A 17,373-nucleotide genomic window follows, 5' to 3' on the forward strand; every position below is an offset into this window, starting at 1 on the left:
GATCGGGAGCGGCGCAGGACGAACACTCCGTCATGCGTTATGATTCAGATTCATTGTATGGAGAAATGGAGAAATCAATTGTAATGTCTGAACTCTGAGAGGCAGCGACCGTGAGCGGACTTCAGAAGCAGCTCATCGTGTCGTGTGGACAGAGAGGCAGAGAGAATGCAGAGGAGATGCGTCTCGGGGCCATGAAGTCACACGTGTGTTCATGCAAAGAAGAGCCGACACTAAACTAATTAGTGCCACCTTGATGCACCTGTGGGGGGGCATTTTCATTTTCATAAAAAAGACAAGCACAGGAGCACAGAGCTATTACACAGCACTTTAATATAATATACTTAAAAGCCTCTCGTCTCCCTTTGAGTACCACTTCTAATCTGAAGCACTCAGAGGGAATGTAAAAGGTCTGACTCCATCAGAGCGTGTTCTGCGTGTTCTGCGTGTTCTGCGTGTTCTGCGTGTTCACTTTCCGTCCTCCTGGATGTCAAACTGTCTGCTGGATTTGGTGGATTCCAGCATGAGTTCGTACAGTTGGCCTATCTGGTCTCCCTGGAAGTTGCCGAGCTCCCCCTCCGGAAGGTGGGAGCCGAACTTGACTGAGCTGAGCTGCCCCCTCGCCGACTCCAGCACCTGAGTCTGCAGGGTGTCCTTGTAGTTCTGCAGGGGATAAACACACAGACAGGAAAAGCAGAAGTCATTAAACACATCATGCAGTTTATTTTTGACTCAATCTCACAAACACCGCCCTGCTGCCCCAAATACTCACTACAGCTCCAAATGTGGATTAATCCGCTGCAGAAAGTAGTCCCGACAAATGCACTACTTCCTCCCGTTTGACTTTATTACTGAGCATTTTAAAAAGTTGTTTATGAGCTGTTCTTAAAGATTTACATCTTCAGCAGGTGGACTTGAGTCACAGAGTAAAGGGAATATACTTATTATTATTATTATTATTATTATTATTATTATATCTTATATGCAAGTAAAGCAAAGTGAGAATGTAAAGACATAAAATAGTGCAAATTAAAATATAGGGCTAAATATAGTCGACAGCACGGGCCGAGGAAGAACCCATAACCTTCTGGTTTGGATCCGAGTCACGGGACTGACACACACATTAAGTGATGGTTGACTTATAGTAAATTCAAGGTTACGTTCTTTAATTTACAGCATTAGAGATGCTCAGGTCCAATCTGTGCACATAAATCTCCTCTTCTTACAGGATGAACCGTCTCGTTAACCTCCGCCCGTGTGTGATGAGTCAAAGCCGTCTGTGAATCATCCTGAGCCAGACCACCTCCGTCTGTTCCCCTGCTGAAGAGACATCCATCATTTGAACAAAGAGCATACGGTGGATGTCTCATGTGTTGCAAAGCATCGTGGGCTTTTGGAACACTTTCACTGTTCAGCAATAAGAAGCCATTGATCTGAGAGATCCTGCACATCATGTGATTCTGTGGAGGGTCTGCCAAGAGGACCGTCCTCCCCGAGGCTTCTTAAAGGGAAACGCACAATCATACTTTTTACTTCATCATTCAAGGACTTATTGGAGAAGTCTGGGAGAGTAAACGTATGTTCTTCATCAGCAGCCGAAACATTAACTTCATCATCATTTTGGTTTTATGTAAATAAAATCTGAAAATATCTGAATTAAAAAGTGCGTCTTTTCTGGGGAAGTCACAGACGTCAGTACAGTATCCTTTTAATGTGCAATTATTTTCTTTGGTTTGAACCACATACTGTTTATAAGAAGTGGTTTGTGGACTCTTTGTTGTTTGTTCTTGTTGTTTGTGGTATCTGAAGCACGAGCTTGTCTTCATTTTGTTTTTTTGGAAGCAGAAGTGACAAGAGGGTGGAGCAACGCACCACGAGCACTGAACAAGACATTTGAAAGAGAAAACATGAACACCGTAGTAGCAACCTGTCAATCACAGGTAGCCCCGCCCTAAACAGACGCTGCTTTATCCTTTATTTTACTGTAAATGTTTCCAGAAGTTACGAAATGAACATGTTGAAGAAGACTTGAAACTACAGATTGAGACATAAACTCATCAGGAAAATGTGACTGAGGAAATAAATCAAGAGAGAAGAAGAAACATTTTCTCATAGACTTCTATACAACCAGAGGAGTCTCCTCCTACTGGATGTTACAGAGGAGTCTCCTCCTGCTGGATGTTACAGAGGAGTCTCCTCCTGCTGGATGTTACAGAGGAGTCTCCTCCTGCTGGATGTTACAGAGGAGTCTCCTCCTGCTGGATGTTACAGAGGAGTCTCCTGCTGCTGGATGTTACAGAGGAGTCTCCTGCTGGATGTTACAGAGGAGTCTCCTCCTGCTGGATGTTACAGAGGAGTCTCCTGCTGCTGGATGTTACAGAGGAGTCTCCTCCTGCTGGATGTTACAGAGGAGTCTCCTCCTGCTGGATGTTACAGAGGAGTCTCCTGCTGGATGTTACAGAGGAGTCTCCTCCTGCTGGATGTTACAGAGGAGTCTCCTGCTGGATGTTACAGAGGAGTCTCCTCCTGTTGGATGTTACAGAGGAGTCTCCTCCTGCTGGATGTTACAGAGGAGTCTCCTCCTGCTGGATGTTACAGAGGAGTCTCCTCCTGCTGGATGTTACAGAGGAGTCTCCTCCTGCTGGATGTTACAGAGGAGTCTCCTGCTGGATGTTACAGAGGAGTCTCCTGCTGGATGTTACAGAGGAGTCTCCTGCTGGATGTTACAGAGGAGTCTTCTCCTGCTGGATGTTACAGAGGAGTCTCCTGCTGGATGTTACAGAGGAGTCTCCTTCTGCTGGATGTTACAGAGGAGTCTCCTCCTGCTGGATGTTACAGAGGAGTCTCCTGCTGCTGGATGTTACAGAGGAGTCTCCTCCTGTTGGATGTTACAGAGGAGTCTCCTCCTGCTGGATGTTACAGAGGAGTCTCCTCCTGCTGGATGTTACAGAGGAGTCTCCTCCTGCTGGATGTTACAGAGGAGTCTCCTGCTGGATGTTACAGAGGAGTCTCCTCCTGCTGGATGTTACAGAGGAGTCTCCTGCTGCTGGATGTTACAGAGGAGTCTCCTCCTGTTGGATGTTACAGAGGAGTCTCCTTCTGCTGGATGTTACAGAGGAGTCTCCTCCTGCTGGATGTTACAGAGGAGTCTCCTGCTGCTGGATGTTACAGAGGAGTCTCCTCCTGTTGGATGTTACAGAGGAGTCTCCTCCTGCTGGATGTTACAGAGGAGTCTCCTGCTGGATGTTACAGAGGAGTCTCCTGCTGCTGGATGTTACAGAGGAGTCTCCTGCTGGATGTTACAGAGGAGTCTCCTCCTGCTGGATGTTACAGAGGAGTCTCCTCCTGCTGGATGTTACAGAGGAGTCTCCTGCTGGATGTTACAGAGGAGTCTCCTGCTGCTGGATGTTACAGAGGAGTCTCCTCCTGCTGGATGTTACAGAGGAGTCTCCTCCTGCTGCTGGATGTTACAGAGGAGTCTCCTCCTGCTGGATGTTACAGAGGAGTCTCCTCCTGCTGGATGTTAGAGATGATGCAGGTTTAAGACTCTTCTGCATTGACTTCACTGTTGTTCCCGTTTTGTCCGGCTCCGCCTGCTGCTTCTGAACATTTGTGAGCAGAAGTAAACATTTAATTGGGGTCAGCGGTGCGAGTGACTCTGAAATACCCCGACTGGTAAAATACAGAGATTTACTTAAGTGCAACATCAATGAGGCTTTACAGTGTCCTCTTCATCTTCCCCAAGTACCAAACACTGAGTCATGTAAACTGTTAAATGGTCAGTTTTCAATATAGCTTTGTAATTTCTGATATTTAGAAATGTTGCAGCACATCGTGTACAGCTGTTTATCTGCTGTCATGTCATTATTCTCCATCTTTTACTTCCTGCAAACACATTTCTCTCAGTCTCTTTGGGGGAAGCTTGTTTGGCCCAACGGAGCAGAGACCGTAAGTGCCTCGGCGATAAATGGATTACACGCTGAACACTCGGCTCGCTGCTCGTCTGTACTCACTGCTCTGTATTTTACAGAGGAGATGTCCCTCGTTTTGAAAGGAAAGGAGGACGAGGAGAGTTTGTGTTGCTGCAGCTCTGCTACACTTATTACAGGATACGATTTGGTGCGTTCTCAGCAGCTGATTGGTGTAAATGGGTACGGCGTAGGGGAATTACATTTTCATGGTCTATTAATGTGGTGTGTGATTGGACCCCAAGCAGAATAATCTGTTTTATTAAAGCTAATGAAGCTAAAGCTAACCCTAATTAATGTAATTATTGTATTTGCATCTAAATGAAACACTCCTCTCTGCAATTTCAAAAGTAAGAATAAACTGTTATTGATGTTCTCTGTAACTGAAATGCTTTTGCACAGAACATCACATATATTACATACGTATATCAAATATGAAGTATACTTCTCAGCTTAGCAAGTACAGACAATGACCACATGCATTGTTATAATGTTCTTATATTTATTTATTCTCTATAATTACACTTGAAACTAAAGTTCTTAATAAAATGAGAAAATAGTTTTGGTTTTCGGTGTTTCAGTCACAAAAGGAGAATATAAAACCCTGTACTTATTTCATAGAGACTATTATATAATCAGAAATACACATTAAATTACATGTAACCTATAACTACAACTATACCTATAACTACAACTATACCTACAACTACCACTATACCTACAACTACAACTATACCTATAACTACCACTATACCTACAACTACCACTATACCTATAACTACCACTATACCTACAACTATACCTACAACTACCACTATACCTACAACTACCACTATACCTATAACTACAACTATACCTACAACTACAACTATACCTACAACTACAACTATACCTACAACTACCACTATAACTACAACTACACCTATAACTACACCTATAACTACAACTACACCTACAACTACCACTATACCTACAACTACCACTATACCTATAACTACCACTATACCTACAACTACAACTATACCTACAACTACAACTACACCTATACCTACAACTACCACTATAACTACAACTACACCTATAACTACACCTATAACTACAACTACACCTATAACTACAACTATAACAACTATACCTATAACTACAACTACACCTATACCTACAACTACATCTACAACTACCACTATAACTACAACTACACCTATAACTACAACTACACCTATAACTACAACTACACCTATAACTACAACTACACCTGTAACTACAACTACACCTATAACTACAACTACACCTGTAACTACAACTACACCTATAACTACAACTATACCTACACCTATAACTACAACTATAACTACAATTATCCTACAACTACACCTACAACTACACCTACAACTACACCTATAACATACACCTATAACAACTATCCTATAACTACAACTACACCTATAACTACAACTACACCTATAACTACACCTATACCTACAACTACACCTATAACTACAACTATAACAACTATACCTATAACTACAACTACACCTATAACTACAACAACACCTACAACTACACCTACAACTACCACTATAACTACAACTACAACTACACCTATAACTACAACTACACCTATAACTACAACTACACCTACAACTATACCTACAACTACAACTACACCTACAACTACAACTACAACTATAACTACACCTATAACTACAACTATACCTACAACTACACCTATAACTACAACTATAACTACAACTATAACTATACCTATAACTACAACTACACCTATAACTTCAACTACACCTACACCTATAACTACAACTACACCTATAACTACAACTACACCTATAACTATAACTATACATATACCTACAAATACAACAACACCTATAACTAGGGAGACTGTCCCTGTACTTAGTTCACTTTAGAGGTCGCTCTGGATAAGAGCGTCTGCTAAATGACCTGTAATGTAATAAGATACAACTATAATTGCACCTACAACTATAGTATACCTATAACTATACGTATACCTATAACTATAAGTATACCTATATATAACTATAACTACCTATAACTATACCTATAACTATCCATAACAATAACTTTAACTACCTATAACTATACCTACCTATAACTATACCTATAACTACCTATAACTACCCATAACTACCTATAACTGCCTATAACTATACCTATAACTATCCATAACAATAACTTTACCCAACTATAACTACCCATAACTATCTATAACTATACCTATAACTATCTATACCTATAACTACCCATAACTATAACTACCTATACTACCTATAGCTATACATATAACTAACTATAACTATAACTACCTATAACTATACCTATTGTAAGATTGACCATCTTATAGTCCTAACCACAATTTATTGTTTTGATACAGATGAAACATTTCCTCTTTAAAATCTTCTTCCAGCCGTCTCCATCAGCACTTCTGTTATCTTTCATTTTTACCTGCAATAAACCAGCTGAGCACCGCAAGCAAATGTAGAAAGCAGAACTAATCACATGACCGCGTGCAGGCAACGCTCCACTGGCGCAACACACTCTCGACAAATGCAAACGAAGCCAAATCGATGCAAATCTGTTGTGTGGTTGCAAATAGTCGACATCAGTGCTGCTCCAGTGGTGACACGCCACGTCTGGATCTTTGCATAGACCAACAACATAAACATTGAAACTCCCTTCAATTGTTTTTTACGTCAAAATTCTGACCAGCATGTAGAAAATAAAGTTTATTATCCACCTAAAATCCATTTAAATTGAAATGACCTGTTAAAATCAAGCAGAGCTCGTCGGCCCGACCTGAAGTCCTCTTTAGTGTTTAAACTAAATCTTAAAACATCTTTTTGCTTTAGAGTTCTCTCCATCGGAATTGACTTTCTGAATCTTTTCTCAACCCTCTTTTGTCTGCGTCATGTTCATTCTATTGTTAAGCACCTTTTTGCAACTTTGCACGAAAGGCACTTTATAAATAAATGAAGTTTAACTGATTGTTTGAAGTAGTTTGTGTTCCAGCAGGGGGCGCTCTTTAACTCCCTATCAGCTCGTCTTATTGCGTGACCTAATGAATAAATACAGAGGACAGCAGGGTGCTGATTGGTTAACCACGCAGACAGTGTTTAAGTATCTGCCTGTCTCTACAATGACAATAGAAACGCATTGATCAATGTCCCCTGTATACCCTCGTCTGACTCATTCATCGTCTGGTCCCTCAGCAGAAGCTCATAAAGGCCTTCATTGATAATATGGAAAGATTTATATGCAATATATACGGCTCACTGAAGCCACGATATACAATTAAAGAAAGCTTCATCTGCCCGCTGGACTTTATCTCCCATGAAGCTCCTGCAGCTGTCGCTGCTCACAAAGCTCTGAACTGTGAACGCCACACGTCATGTCGGCGTATTAATGAGCCGTTTGGCCCAAACTCTGGACCTGCACAAGGGGCAAACAGCACAACCTCCATCAGACAGCTGGCTCAGTGTAAGTGCTATGAAGCATTTGCATACGATTAAACCTGTTTATACACGACACTGATACCAAACGTTCTGCTGGAAGCAAACATTGGCCATATGTACCAACTCTAGTTTGGTAGTTTTCTACTTTTCTGCACATTCAGGACATTTCAGTCAATACTAATAGCTGTCTGGGATTTCCCCTCATAGTTGTCGGCTCACCGTCTGAATCAGAAAAGTGTTCTGTTGGCTTCAGACCAGGGTCCATTAAAACTAACAGTATCTGTCCACATGCAGCTCAGGTGTTCCTCTCAACTCATCGTGGACCACTTTGGTTGTTGTTGTTGGTTTGGCTCGATGCGACAGTATTAGACAAAGACCTCACTGTCACTCTTCCAACCAACGCAGACATGAACGCTTCCCTGAGGTTTTAGTCAAATTAGGTTTTGCCTCAAAATGTTTCCATTTGAAATACAGCCAAAGCAGCATGTAGATGTGACACTCGTCCCCTGGGGGGAACCAATGCGACTGGACTCTGGTTTAGAAAACAAAGCATCAACGCAAAGAGATCTCTCAGGGTTTCAGCTGCAGTCTCCATCTTCATTAGATACACTGGCTGCCCCCCCCAACCTCCCAGTAGTGACATCAAAGAACCTGGCAAACTCTCATGATTATTTTGGGAACTGGAGGCCGAGTTGTATATAAACTGCCCCCCCCCCCCCCCCCCATCAGCTCATCAGGTCTCCTGGTGTTTTAATGTTGTAATTATTGTAATAACCCAAAACAATCACAAAGCGGAGGCAGCGCACGCTCCTGGACCACACCAGTAAACTGACTTTCAGCTGATCACCGAAAAACTACGGTCCAATGTTCACGAAGCACGAAGCTGAAGCAGCCTGGAGGAGAGCCGAAGCAGAACCCAAATCACAGGGTGGAAATTATCTTTCATTAAAATCGTCAGATGCATTTGTGCTGCGTTCATGGGGTGTCGGAATTATGAGCTCCAAACCTAACGTCCGAACAACAACTGAAACATATCAACTGTGAATTAAACGCACAATAAAACATCTTCTCTTCAGCGTCCATGTTTCCACATTGTGACTTAAAGCTCACGAACACACTGAAGACTTGGGACTGCAGCCGCGGAACATACATCCTCTGCACAGCAACACTTTAATTTAAATGGAATTAAAATATACTGCACATATTTCTCATTACATTCTGTACATTCTTTTTTCTATATTTGTATTCTTCTGTATTTCTCCTCCTGTGTTTATGTTTGCACCATTACACACCAAAGCCGATTCCTTGTATGTGAAACCCTGCTTGGCAAGAAACCAGATTCTGATTCTGATTCTTTTCGAGGAGCACCTGAATGCACCATTGGCCTTGGCAGACGTCTGCTATTCTAGTTTTACATGTTTTTATTAATTCAATACAATAATGTCCTGAGTTACTGTAAATAATAATGTGTACTTATTAATTCAGGATATTTCAAATCACAACATAAGTTATCTCTGTTCACATGATAATAATGATAATTATGATCTGATGATCTATGTATATGATATAATATTATATTATATTATATATATATACAATATATAATATAATATATTTAATGGGTGGGCTCGGCTCTCTCTATCCCACACACCGACAGTCTGAGGATCTCCCAGATAATAAACAATCACACGTGTTGATTAGTGACCAGACGTACACTGTGACCGTGTAGCTGAAAACTATGAATATTCAGTAAACGTTGCCTTCATGTCACTTTCCTGTTCACTGAAGCTGCTCTAAGTGGTAGACGACGGATGGATGAAGCTGCTCTAAGTGGTAGACGACGGATGGATGAAGCTGCTCTGCCATCATGTGGCGATGGACTGACACAACACTGCAATGCATCAAAGATCAGATCACTGACAACAGGTCCGGGTGCTTTCACTATCAATTAATCTGCTGATTATTTACTTTGATTGCTCTATAATACATAGGTGATGTCTTTAAATGTCTTGTATCGTCCGAAACTTAAAGATATTCACTTTAATATTATATATAAACAGAGAATTTTCCATTTTTGAGGCTGAAAACAGCTTTTTCTGAAATTTCTGCATGAAAAATCACTTAAACGATGAATTGATTAACCAAATATTTGGCCATTAATGTTCTGTCCATCGACTCATCATTTTAGAGCTGATTACAGTATTTTCTAAGTACACTATGAGCTATCCTTATTAATCTGCAAATGCAATGTAAAAACGATGTGATACATTTAAAGAATGTACAGCCTTGTTGTGAATTCGGCAGCACTTTAATACCCGAGTCCACCATAGTCTACATCAGGGGTCGGGAACCTGTTTGGCTGGGAGAGCCATAAAAGCCAAATATTGTGTTATGCATTTCCTTGAGAGCCATATATTTAATACATTTGAACGCAACTTTATGCTTGCATTTTTTGATGAATATATCCGGCCTGCGAGAACATATCATGTCTGTCATACCTGGCCTGCCGGTTTTAAATCAATGCATGGCACAACCACGGGGGACACATTTGAGGAAGAATCTAAATGTGTGAATGCAATGAAAGTTTTTGGAAAGCAAAGAGAAACACAGCACAGATCTCTGGGACCATGTGAGCCGGACTGTGTGTGTGACACAACGAAGCATCTCACTGTTAAACCTGCAGCTTCAGGGTGATCACACACATGTCTGTGATCACACACATGTCTGTGATCACAGACATGTGTGTGATCACCCTGTGTGTGTGTGATCACAGACATGTGTGATGTGAGCTGCCTGTGGGAGACTCTGGTGCAGAAGGAAACTTTGGTCACTGCGTGTTTCCAAACACTGACACACATCTCCATCTGTGTTCCCGACAGCATTCTGCTGATCAACTGAGAGACTTTGCCGAGTGTACTGATCAGCAATCCGTAAAATGACACAGTATACTTATTTATTACTTGTTAATCATGTTAAAAGATGTCAGAGCCATATCGCGTCATCGAAAGAGCCATAGGTTCCCGACCCCTGGTCTACATGTTCCATAAGAGTCTGAGAATGACGAAGTCAATGCATCATAACGAAGCTGGACATTATGTTGGTGTGCAGTACATTCATTGTGAAATGGATGGAAGTGTGGAGTGAAGTGTACCGGCATCAACACTCATGGAAACCTTAAATTGAGAGATTGATGAATGGGGTTTGGTTAGTGCGCCGTGTGAGAGTGACATGTTTTACCTCCCACTCCGTCATGAAGCTCTTCACCTCGGAGGAGGATGCAGCTTTGTGTCTTCTGAACTCGTCTTTCAGATACTGGTCCCCGAGGGCTCTTAAATCTATCGGCAGGAACCGGTGCAGCACCAGGATCCTCTTGTACAAGGAGCGCACTTTGGAGACATGAGCAGAAGCCGCCATAAAGTCGAGTAACGCTAACTAACACTTTTCTAACAGGTGTGTTTAAATACAACTTCTAACAGCTGTCAGTTCCTCCCCCAGTGACGGACAGGACGGTGTGCAGGCTGGAGACAGACATTCACAAGGATACTTATTTAACACATGTCCTTGTTTATCCCGGAAGTGATTCTTCTTCTTCTGGTGTTTGAACTCGCTAACGGGCGCATCACCGCCACCTGCCGGACTGGAGCGGAAGAAGAAAAGAATATAAAATATAGTTAATAAATCATTTATGGGAATCTACTTTTAAAATGCAATAGGTTACAGATTACTAGTTTACCCTTTTAAAAATGTAATAAGTAATATATTTGACAAAGCCTGCTTTTAAAATAAAAGTACTCAACACGTGCATTATATATGTAACGCTTGATAAAGAAATGAATGAATGAATAGAGGAGTAATATATATAATATAATATTCTACATAAGCTTTTTAACAGAGAAGAAGACATTCAGATGTAATGATGTCATCATCTCAAACATCTTCATTACAACTGTTCTTTAATGACAAACCTTTATTTAACCAGGTAACTCCCATTCACATTAAAACATCTTCCTCCTCTTCCTCTTCCTCCTCCTCCTCCTCCTCTCTCCTCCTCCTCTTTTCCTCCTTCCTCCTCCTCCTCTTCTTCCTACTCTTCCTCCTCCTCCTCCTCCTCCTCTCTTCTCCTCCTCCTCTTACTCCTCCTCCTCTTTCCTCTCCTACTTCCTCCCCTCCTCCTCCTCCTCCTCCTCCTCTTCTTCCTTTCCTCCTCTTCTCCCTCCTCCTCCTCCTCCTCTTCCTCCTCCCTCCTCCTCCTCTCTTCTTCTTCCTCCTCTTCTTCCTCCTCCTCCTCTTCCCCTCCTCCTCCTCTCCTACTCCTCCTCCTCTTCTCTTCCTCTTCTTCCTCCTCCCCTCCTCCTCCTCTCCTCCTCCTCTTCCTCATTCCTCTCTTCCCTCCTCCTCTTCCTCCCTCTTCTCTTCCTCCTCCTCCCTCTTCCTCCTCTTTCCTCCTCCTACTCCTCCTCCTCCTACTCCTCCTCCTCTTCCTCTTCGTCCTGCTGCTCCACCTGTTACCCCCCCCTCTCTGAGGTGAGGATGTTTCTTGAAGCTCCACCTGATTGGATCGGACTCAGTGGAAACAGCACGAGGAGATGAAGAGCAGGTAGCGGGTATTAATTGAACTTCCGGCACGGCGCAGGTCGGAGCAGCGGTCCGAGAGGTCTCGGTGTCGGTGTCTCGGGAGGATGACTCGCTTCATGTCTTCTTTGCTCTTCACTTCTGGAATGTTGCTCGGATTCGTTTCTCTTCGGGTTCTGCTGAGCGCGAGCTCCACAGCCGTGTACTCCATGAAGCCTGTGGAGCATCAGTACGGTCGTCACACAGGTCGGGATGATTCACAATAGTTTATTTAATTTACTTTTGCTCATGCATTTGGTTTCTGGTTGATCTGGTCTTTGCTTGTACGATTGAATACTTTCTTGAACGTGTCTTTTTTTTTTTTTTTTTTTTACTTCCTTGTGAGTGATCCTGAATCCTTCTGTTGTTTGAGCTGCGTAACTTGTTTCATACAAACTTCCTGAATGACATAATTGCACTGTTCACCTTTAATTAATGATAATATTATCATTAATAATAAATATTCATATGTTAATGTGAATTATTCTTCACAATGATTATTAACAATGATTTACCATGGTAGGAACTGTTGGGTTTTGAAGCCCAAAGGGCGCTGTGATTGTCTTTCATTCATTCTTTCAAATGAATCCAGTAAACTTCTAGTTGATCAAGATACTTATTTATTTAAAGTGATGATGACAGCATTTCAAAAATACCCTCAGCCGAGGACACTTTCACACACCAAGTCCACAGTCTGAATCAATAAAGAGCCAGTTAGCTGTCTGTTGGTTAAAGTGGTGCAAAAACATCATAAACATTTTGCTATATTCTCTACAGAAGGGTGTCGTCGTCCCTCATTGGTCCATGTTGGCACGGTTATGCCCCTTGGTGGGCCGTCTTGTTGTGGCGAGATGGAGGTAGACCTGAAACTCTTTGAAGAGAACCTACAGTACAGTACTACTGTATTTTACCGGGAGCCAGTGCAGAGCAGCTAAGACAGGAGTAATATGATCCCGTTTCCTTGTTCTAGTCAATACACGTGCCGCTGCATTTTGGATCAACTGAAGAGTCTTAAGCAACTTTTTGGGACAACCTGATAACAATGAGTTGCAGTAATCCAGCCTTGAAGTAACAAATGCATGGACTAGTTTTTCTGCATCATTTTGAGACAGGATGTTATGTTTGCAATGTTACGTAGATGAAAGAAGGCAGTCCTTGAGATTTGTTTTATGTGGGAGTTAAACGACAGATCTTGATCAAAGATGATGCCAAGATTCCTTACAGTGGTGCTGGAGGCCAAGTTAATGCCATCCAGAGCTTCTATGTCATTAGAAAATGCGTTTCGGAGGCGTTTAGGGCCAAGCATAATACAGTATATCTCAAAAGTGAGTACACCCTTTAGATTTTTGCAAATATTCTGTTATATCCTTTCAGGGGATAACATTATCCTACTGAAACTTTGATATAACTTAAAGTAGTCAGTGTGCTGCTTGAATAACAGTATAGATTTATTGTCCTTTGAAAATTACTCAGTACACAGCTGTTAATGTCTAAACAGCTGGCAACAAAAGTGAGTACACCCCATAGTGAACATGTCCTAATTGTGCCCAATGATGTTGTTTTCCCGCCCTGGTGTCATGTGACTCGTTAGTGTTACAAGGATTCAGGTGTAAATGATAAGCAGGGCTGTTAAATTTGGTGTTTTGGGCACAATTCTCTCTGAATGCTGGACAACATGGCACCTCATGGCAAGGAACTCTCTGAGCGGCTGAAAAAAAGGATTATTGCGCTTCACAAAGATGGCCTTGGCTATAAGAAGATTGCCAACACCATGAAAATGAGTTGCAGCACGGCTAAGATCATACAGCGGTTTTCCAGGACAGGTTCCACTCGGAACAGGCCTCGCCAGGGTCGACCAAAGAAGTTGAGTCCACGTGCTCAGCGTCATATCCAGAGGTTGGTTTCCAAAAATAGACGTGCGAGTGCTTCCAGCATTGCTGCAGAGGTTGCAGAAGTGGGATGTCAGCCTGTCAGTGCCCAGACCATACGCCGCACACTGCATCAAATCGGTTTGTATGGCCGTCGCCCCAGACAGAAGCCCCTTCTGAAACCGATGCATAAGAAAGCCCGCAAACAGTTTGCTGAAGACAATGAATCCAAGAACATGAGTTACTGGAACCATGTCCTGTGGTCTGATGAGACCAAAATAAACCTGTTTGGGTCAGATGGTGTCCGGCGTGTGTGGCGGCACCCTGGTGAGGAGTACCGAGACAAATGTGTTTTGCCTACAGTCAAGCATGGTGGTGGCAGCATCATGGTCTGGGGCTGCATGAGTGCTGCCGGCACTGGGGAGCTGCATTTCATTGAGGGACACATGAATTCCAATATATACTGTGACATCCTGCAGCAGAGCATGATCCCCTCTCTTCAGAAACTGGGCCGTAGGGCAGTTTTCCAACATGATAATGACCCTAAACACACCTCCAAGATGACAACGGCCTTGCTGAAGAAGCTGAAGGTTAAGGTGATGGACTGGCCAAGTATGTCTCCAGACCTAAACCCAATTGAGCACATGTGGGGCATCCTCAAGAGGAAGGTGGAGGAGTGCAAGGTGTCCAACATCCGTGCGCTCCGTGATGTCGTCGTGGAGGAGTGGAAGAAGATTCCAGAAGCAACCTGTGCAGCTCTGGTGAATTCCATGCCCAGGAGGGTTAAAGCAGTGCTAGATAACAATGGTGGTCACACAAAATATTGACACTTTGGGCACAATTTAGACATGTTCACTATGGGGTGTACTCACTTTTGTTGCCAGCTGTTTAGACATTAACAGCTGTGTACTGAGTAATTTTCAAAGGACAATAAATCTATACTGTTATTCAAGCAGCACACTGACTACTTTAAGTTATATCAAAGTTTCAGTAGGATAATGTTATCCCCTGAAAGGATATAACAGAATATTTGCAAAAATCTAAAGGGTGTACTCACTTTTGAGATATACTGTAACTTCAGTTTTGTCTGTTTAACATCAAAAAGTTGCAGGACATCAGAGTTTTTATGTCCTTAAGGCTTGAAGTTTAGCCAATTGATTGGTTTCATCTGGTTTAATTGATAGATATAATTGGGTATCATCATCATAACAATGAAAGTTTATAGAGTGGTTCCTTATAATATTGCCCAAAGGAAGCATATATATAAGGTGAATAGAATCGGTCCAAGTACAGAACCCTGCGGAACTCCAACACTGACTTTGGCTGTCATGGAGGATTTATCGTTGACAAGTACAAATTGAGATCGCTCAGATAAATAGGACTTGAACCAGCTTAGTGCGGTTCCTTTTATGCCAACACAATGTTCCAGTCTCTGTAGTAGAATGTCCTGATCAACAGTGTCGAAAGCAGCACTGTGGTCTAACAAGACAAGAGCAGAGACAAGTCCTTTGTTTGATGCCAACAGAAGGTCATTGGCAACTTTCACCAGTGCCGTCTCTGTGCTATGATGAACTCTAAATCCAGATTGAAAAACCTCAAATAAACTATTATTATGTAAAAAATCACATAACTGTTTTGCGACTGCTTTCTCAAGGATTTTAGAGAGAAAGGGAAGGTTAGATATCGGCCTATAGTTGGCTGAAACCTCTGGATCAAGACCAGGCTTTTTAAGAAGTGGTTTTATTACAGCTACTTTAAAGGATTGTGGTACGTAGCCAGATAATAGAGACAGGTTGATCATATTAATAACGAGGTGTTAATTAAGGGTAAAACTTCTTTAAACAGTTTAGTTGGAATCGGGTCTAAAAGACAGGTTGATGCTTAGACGATGAGATTGTTGAAGTTAGTTGGTTAAGGTTGATTGGAGTAAAACAGTCTAGATATATTTCAGGAGTTACAGATGTTTTTAAGGTTCCGGAGGTTGAAGTTAAGTCGTTACTGATTGAGGTCAGGAGGAGATTAATTTAGTCTCTAATAATTATAATGTTATGGTTAAAGAAGCTCATGAAGTCGTCACTACTGAGAGATACAGGAACAGAAGGCTCTGTAGAGCTGTGGCTCTCTGTCAGCCTGGCTACAGTGCTGAAAAGAAACCTGGGGTTGTTCTTATTTTCTTCTATTAAGGAAGAGTAATAAGCTGCTCTGCATTACGGAGAGCCTTCTTATACGTTTTAAGATGATCTAACCAGACTAAACGAGATTCTTCCAATTTAGTGGAACGCCATTTACTTTCAAGATTTCTCGACTTTTGTCACCGGCAGCTGAAAGCAGAAGAATGAAAACATTAGTTATCCTGCAGACACTGAAGAGAAGCAGGGCACCAGACATGTTTATCACCCTTCAAACACGGAGGTAGTTTACATTGTTTAACAAAGGAGAACATCTAAGATGCATTGGAATGAAATAAAATGTTTAAATAGAACTTCAGTAGTTATCACGCAGCTTCAGTGCAGTTATTTCAACAAATGTATCGTATGATCTTCTGCAACAACATGCCTCCTTTTGTGCGACACTCTGACCAAGTAGGAAATGTGTTTTTAGAGCCAGACAGTCTGGTTCTCTGGTCCTGCTGTGGTGTGTGACTCCTGTGCAGCATTCAAGGTGCTCCCCAAAGATCCCGAAGTTAATCGCAGTATTCACTGTATTAGAAATTGTTGGCGACATTACTATGAGAATGTTTCATCGCAGTAGTGAAGAAGTCACAAGCCTCTCCCACATGCACTGCAACCCGTGCTGTGGATGTTTTTCGCTGCGGGCATAACACTGGGAAAAAACAACATTTTAGGGGGAAGGTCATTTACACAAACGGCAATGAAAATGTCTAATAAAAACGATGAGATTCTGGAAATTCTGTCAAGCAGAAATCGTGAAACTAATTCAAGGAATGTCAAGAGACTCGTATGTTTATGAACAAATTCCGAGCCGGCTAACAGCACGGTAAAGATCTGAACACAAGCTGCTTTATTCACAGAGCCTTCATGCAAAACAAACTTCCTGCAGTTATTGCTTCACTATTTGGATGAATTGTACAGTGTATCTGCATTGTTATTGTTATGCATTGAATATCATATGAAATATCTATAAAATGTGTCTCTTAACGTTAGTGAGGGGTCGTCGGTTTACTCGACGATAGAAAAAGGTTGGGAACCACTCCCCTAACTAAGTGTACTGTACTGATAAACCTCGGGTATTAAACTCGCATGTTTAAACATTTCTGATGCTTTTGTTCTCCAGTTCCTCCAGTTAAGAACCAGACCTCTGCAGCTAATTCTTCTTCCACAACACGGATCTTGTGCTGGATCCTGACGGGGCCCATGTACTTGGAAACCCGAACCAAGCACGTCAAGGCGACATGGGCCAAGCGCTGCAACAAAGTGCTGT

General features: G+C 42.1%; 2 protein-coding genes across 3 annotated transcripts in view; one reads left to right on the forward strand and one right to left on the reverse strand.

Moving 5' to 3' along the window:
- Positions 1–311: 311 nt before the first annotated feature.
- On the reverse strand, positions 312–11,049 carry sdhaf3 (succinate dehydrogenase complex assembly factor 3). 2 transcript variants are annotated; one of them, XM_029443840.1, is made up of 2 exons: positions 10,691–11,049; positions 312–660 (listed from the first exon to the last, which is right to left on the reverse strand). In XM_029443840.1, exons 1-2 carry the CDS (start codon positions 10,865–10,867, stop codon positions 466–468), a joined length of 372 nt encoding a protein of 123 aa, XP_029299700.1. In that variant the 5' UTR covers positions 10,868–11,049; the 3' UTR covers positions 312–465. The 2 variants fall into 2 exon arrangements, with proteins under 2 accessions (XP_029299700.1, XP_029299699.1); XM_029443839.1 differs by lacking the exon at positions 10,691–11,049 and adding an exon at positions 1,224–1,466.
- A 969-nt stretch (positions 11,050–12,018) lies between these two features.
- The window catches only part of c1galt1a (core 1 synthase, glycoprotein-N-acetylgalactosamine 3-beta-galactosyltransferase 1a), a 7,597-nt gene continuing 2,242 nt past the window's right edge, over positions 12,019–17,373 (forward strand). Inside the window, exons 1-2 of the mRNA XM_029443304.1 lie at positions 12,019–12,271; positions 17,227–17,373. The exon at positions 17,227–17,373 is cut by the window's right edge and continues 527 nt beyond it. Of these exons, the coding sequence (XP_029299164.1) occupies positions 12,133–12,271; positions 17,227–17,373 (286 nt within the window). The 5' untranslated portion in view covers positions 12,019–12,132. The remainder of the gene's footprint in view (positions 12,272–17,226) is intronic.

This window comes from Cottoperca gobio, chromosome 11, assembly GCF_900634415.1.
Source record: "Cottoperca gobio chromosome 11, fCotGob3.1, whole genome shotgun sequence".
In the NCBI taxonomy this organism is placed as follows: Eukaryota; Metazoa; Chordata; class Actinopteri; order Perciformes; family Bovichtidae; genus Cottoperca; species Cottoperca gobio.

Excerpts from the sequence above, each read along its gene's own strand:
- sdhaf3 (XM_029443839.1), bottom strand. The coding sequence starts at position 1,451 with ATGATGTGCAGGATCTCTCAGATCAATGGCTTCTTATTGCTGAACAGT. Across the intron at positions 661-1,223 it reads TTAACGAGACGGTTCATCCT|AACTACAAGGACACCCTGCA; the intron begins GTAAGAAGAGGA and ends TATCCCCTGCAG.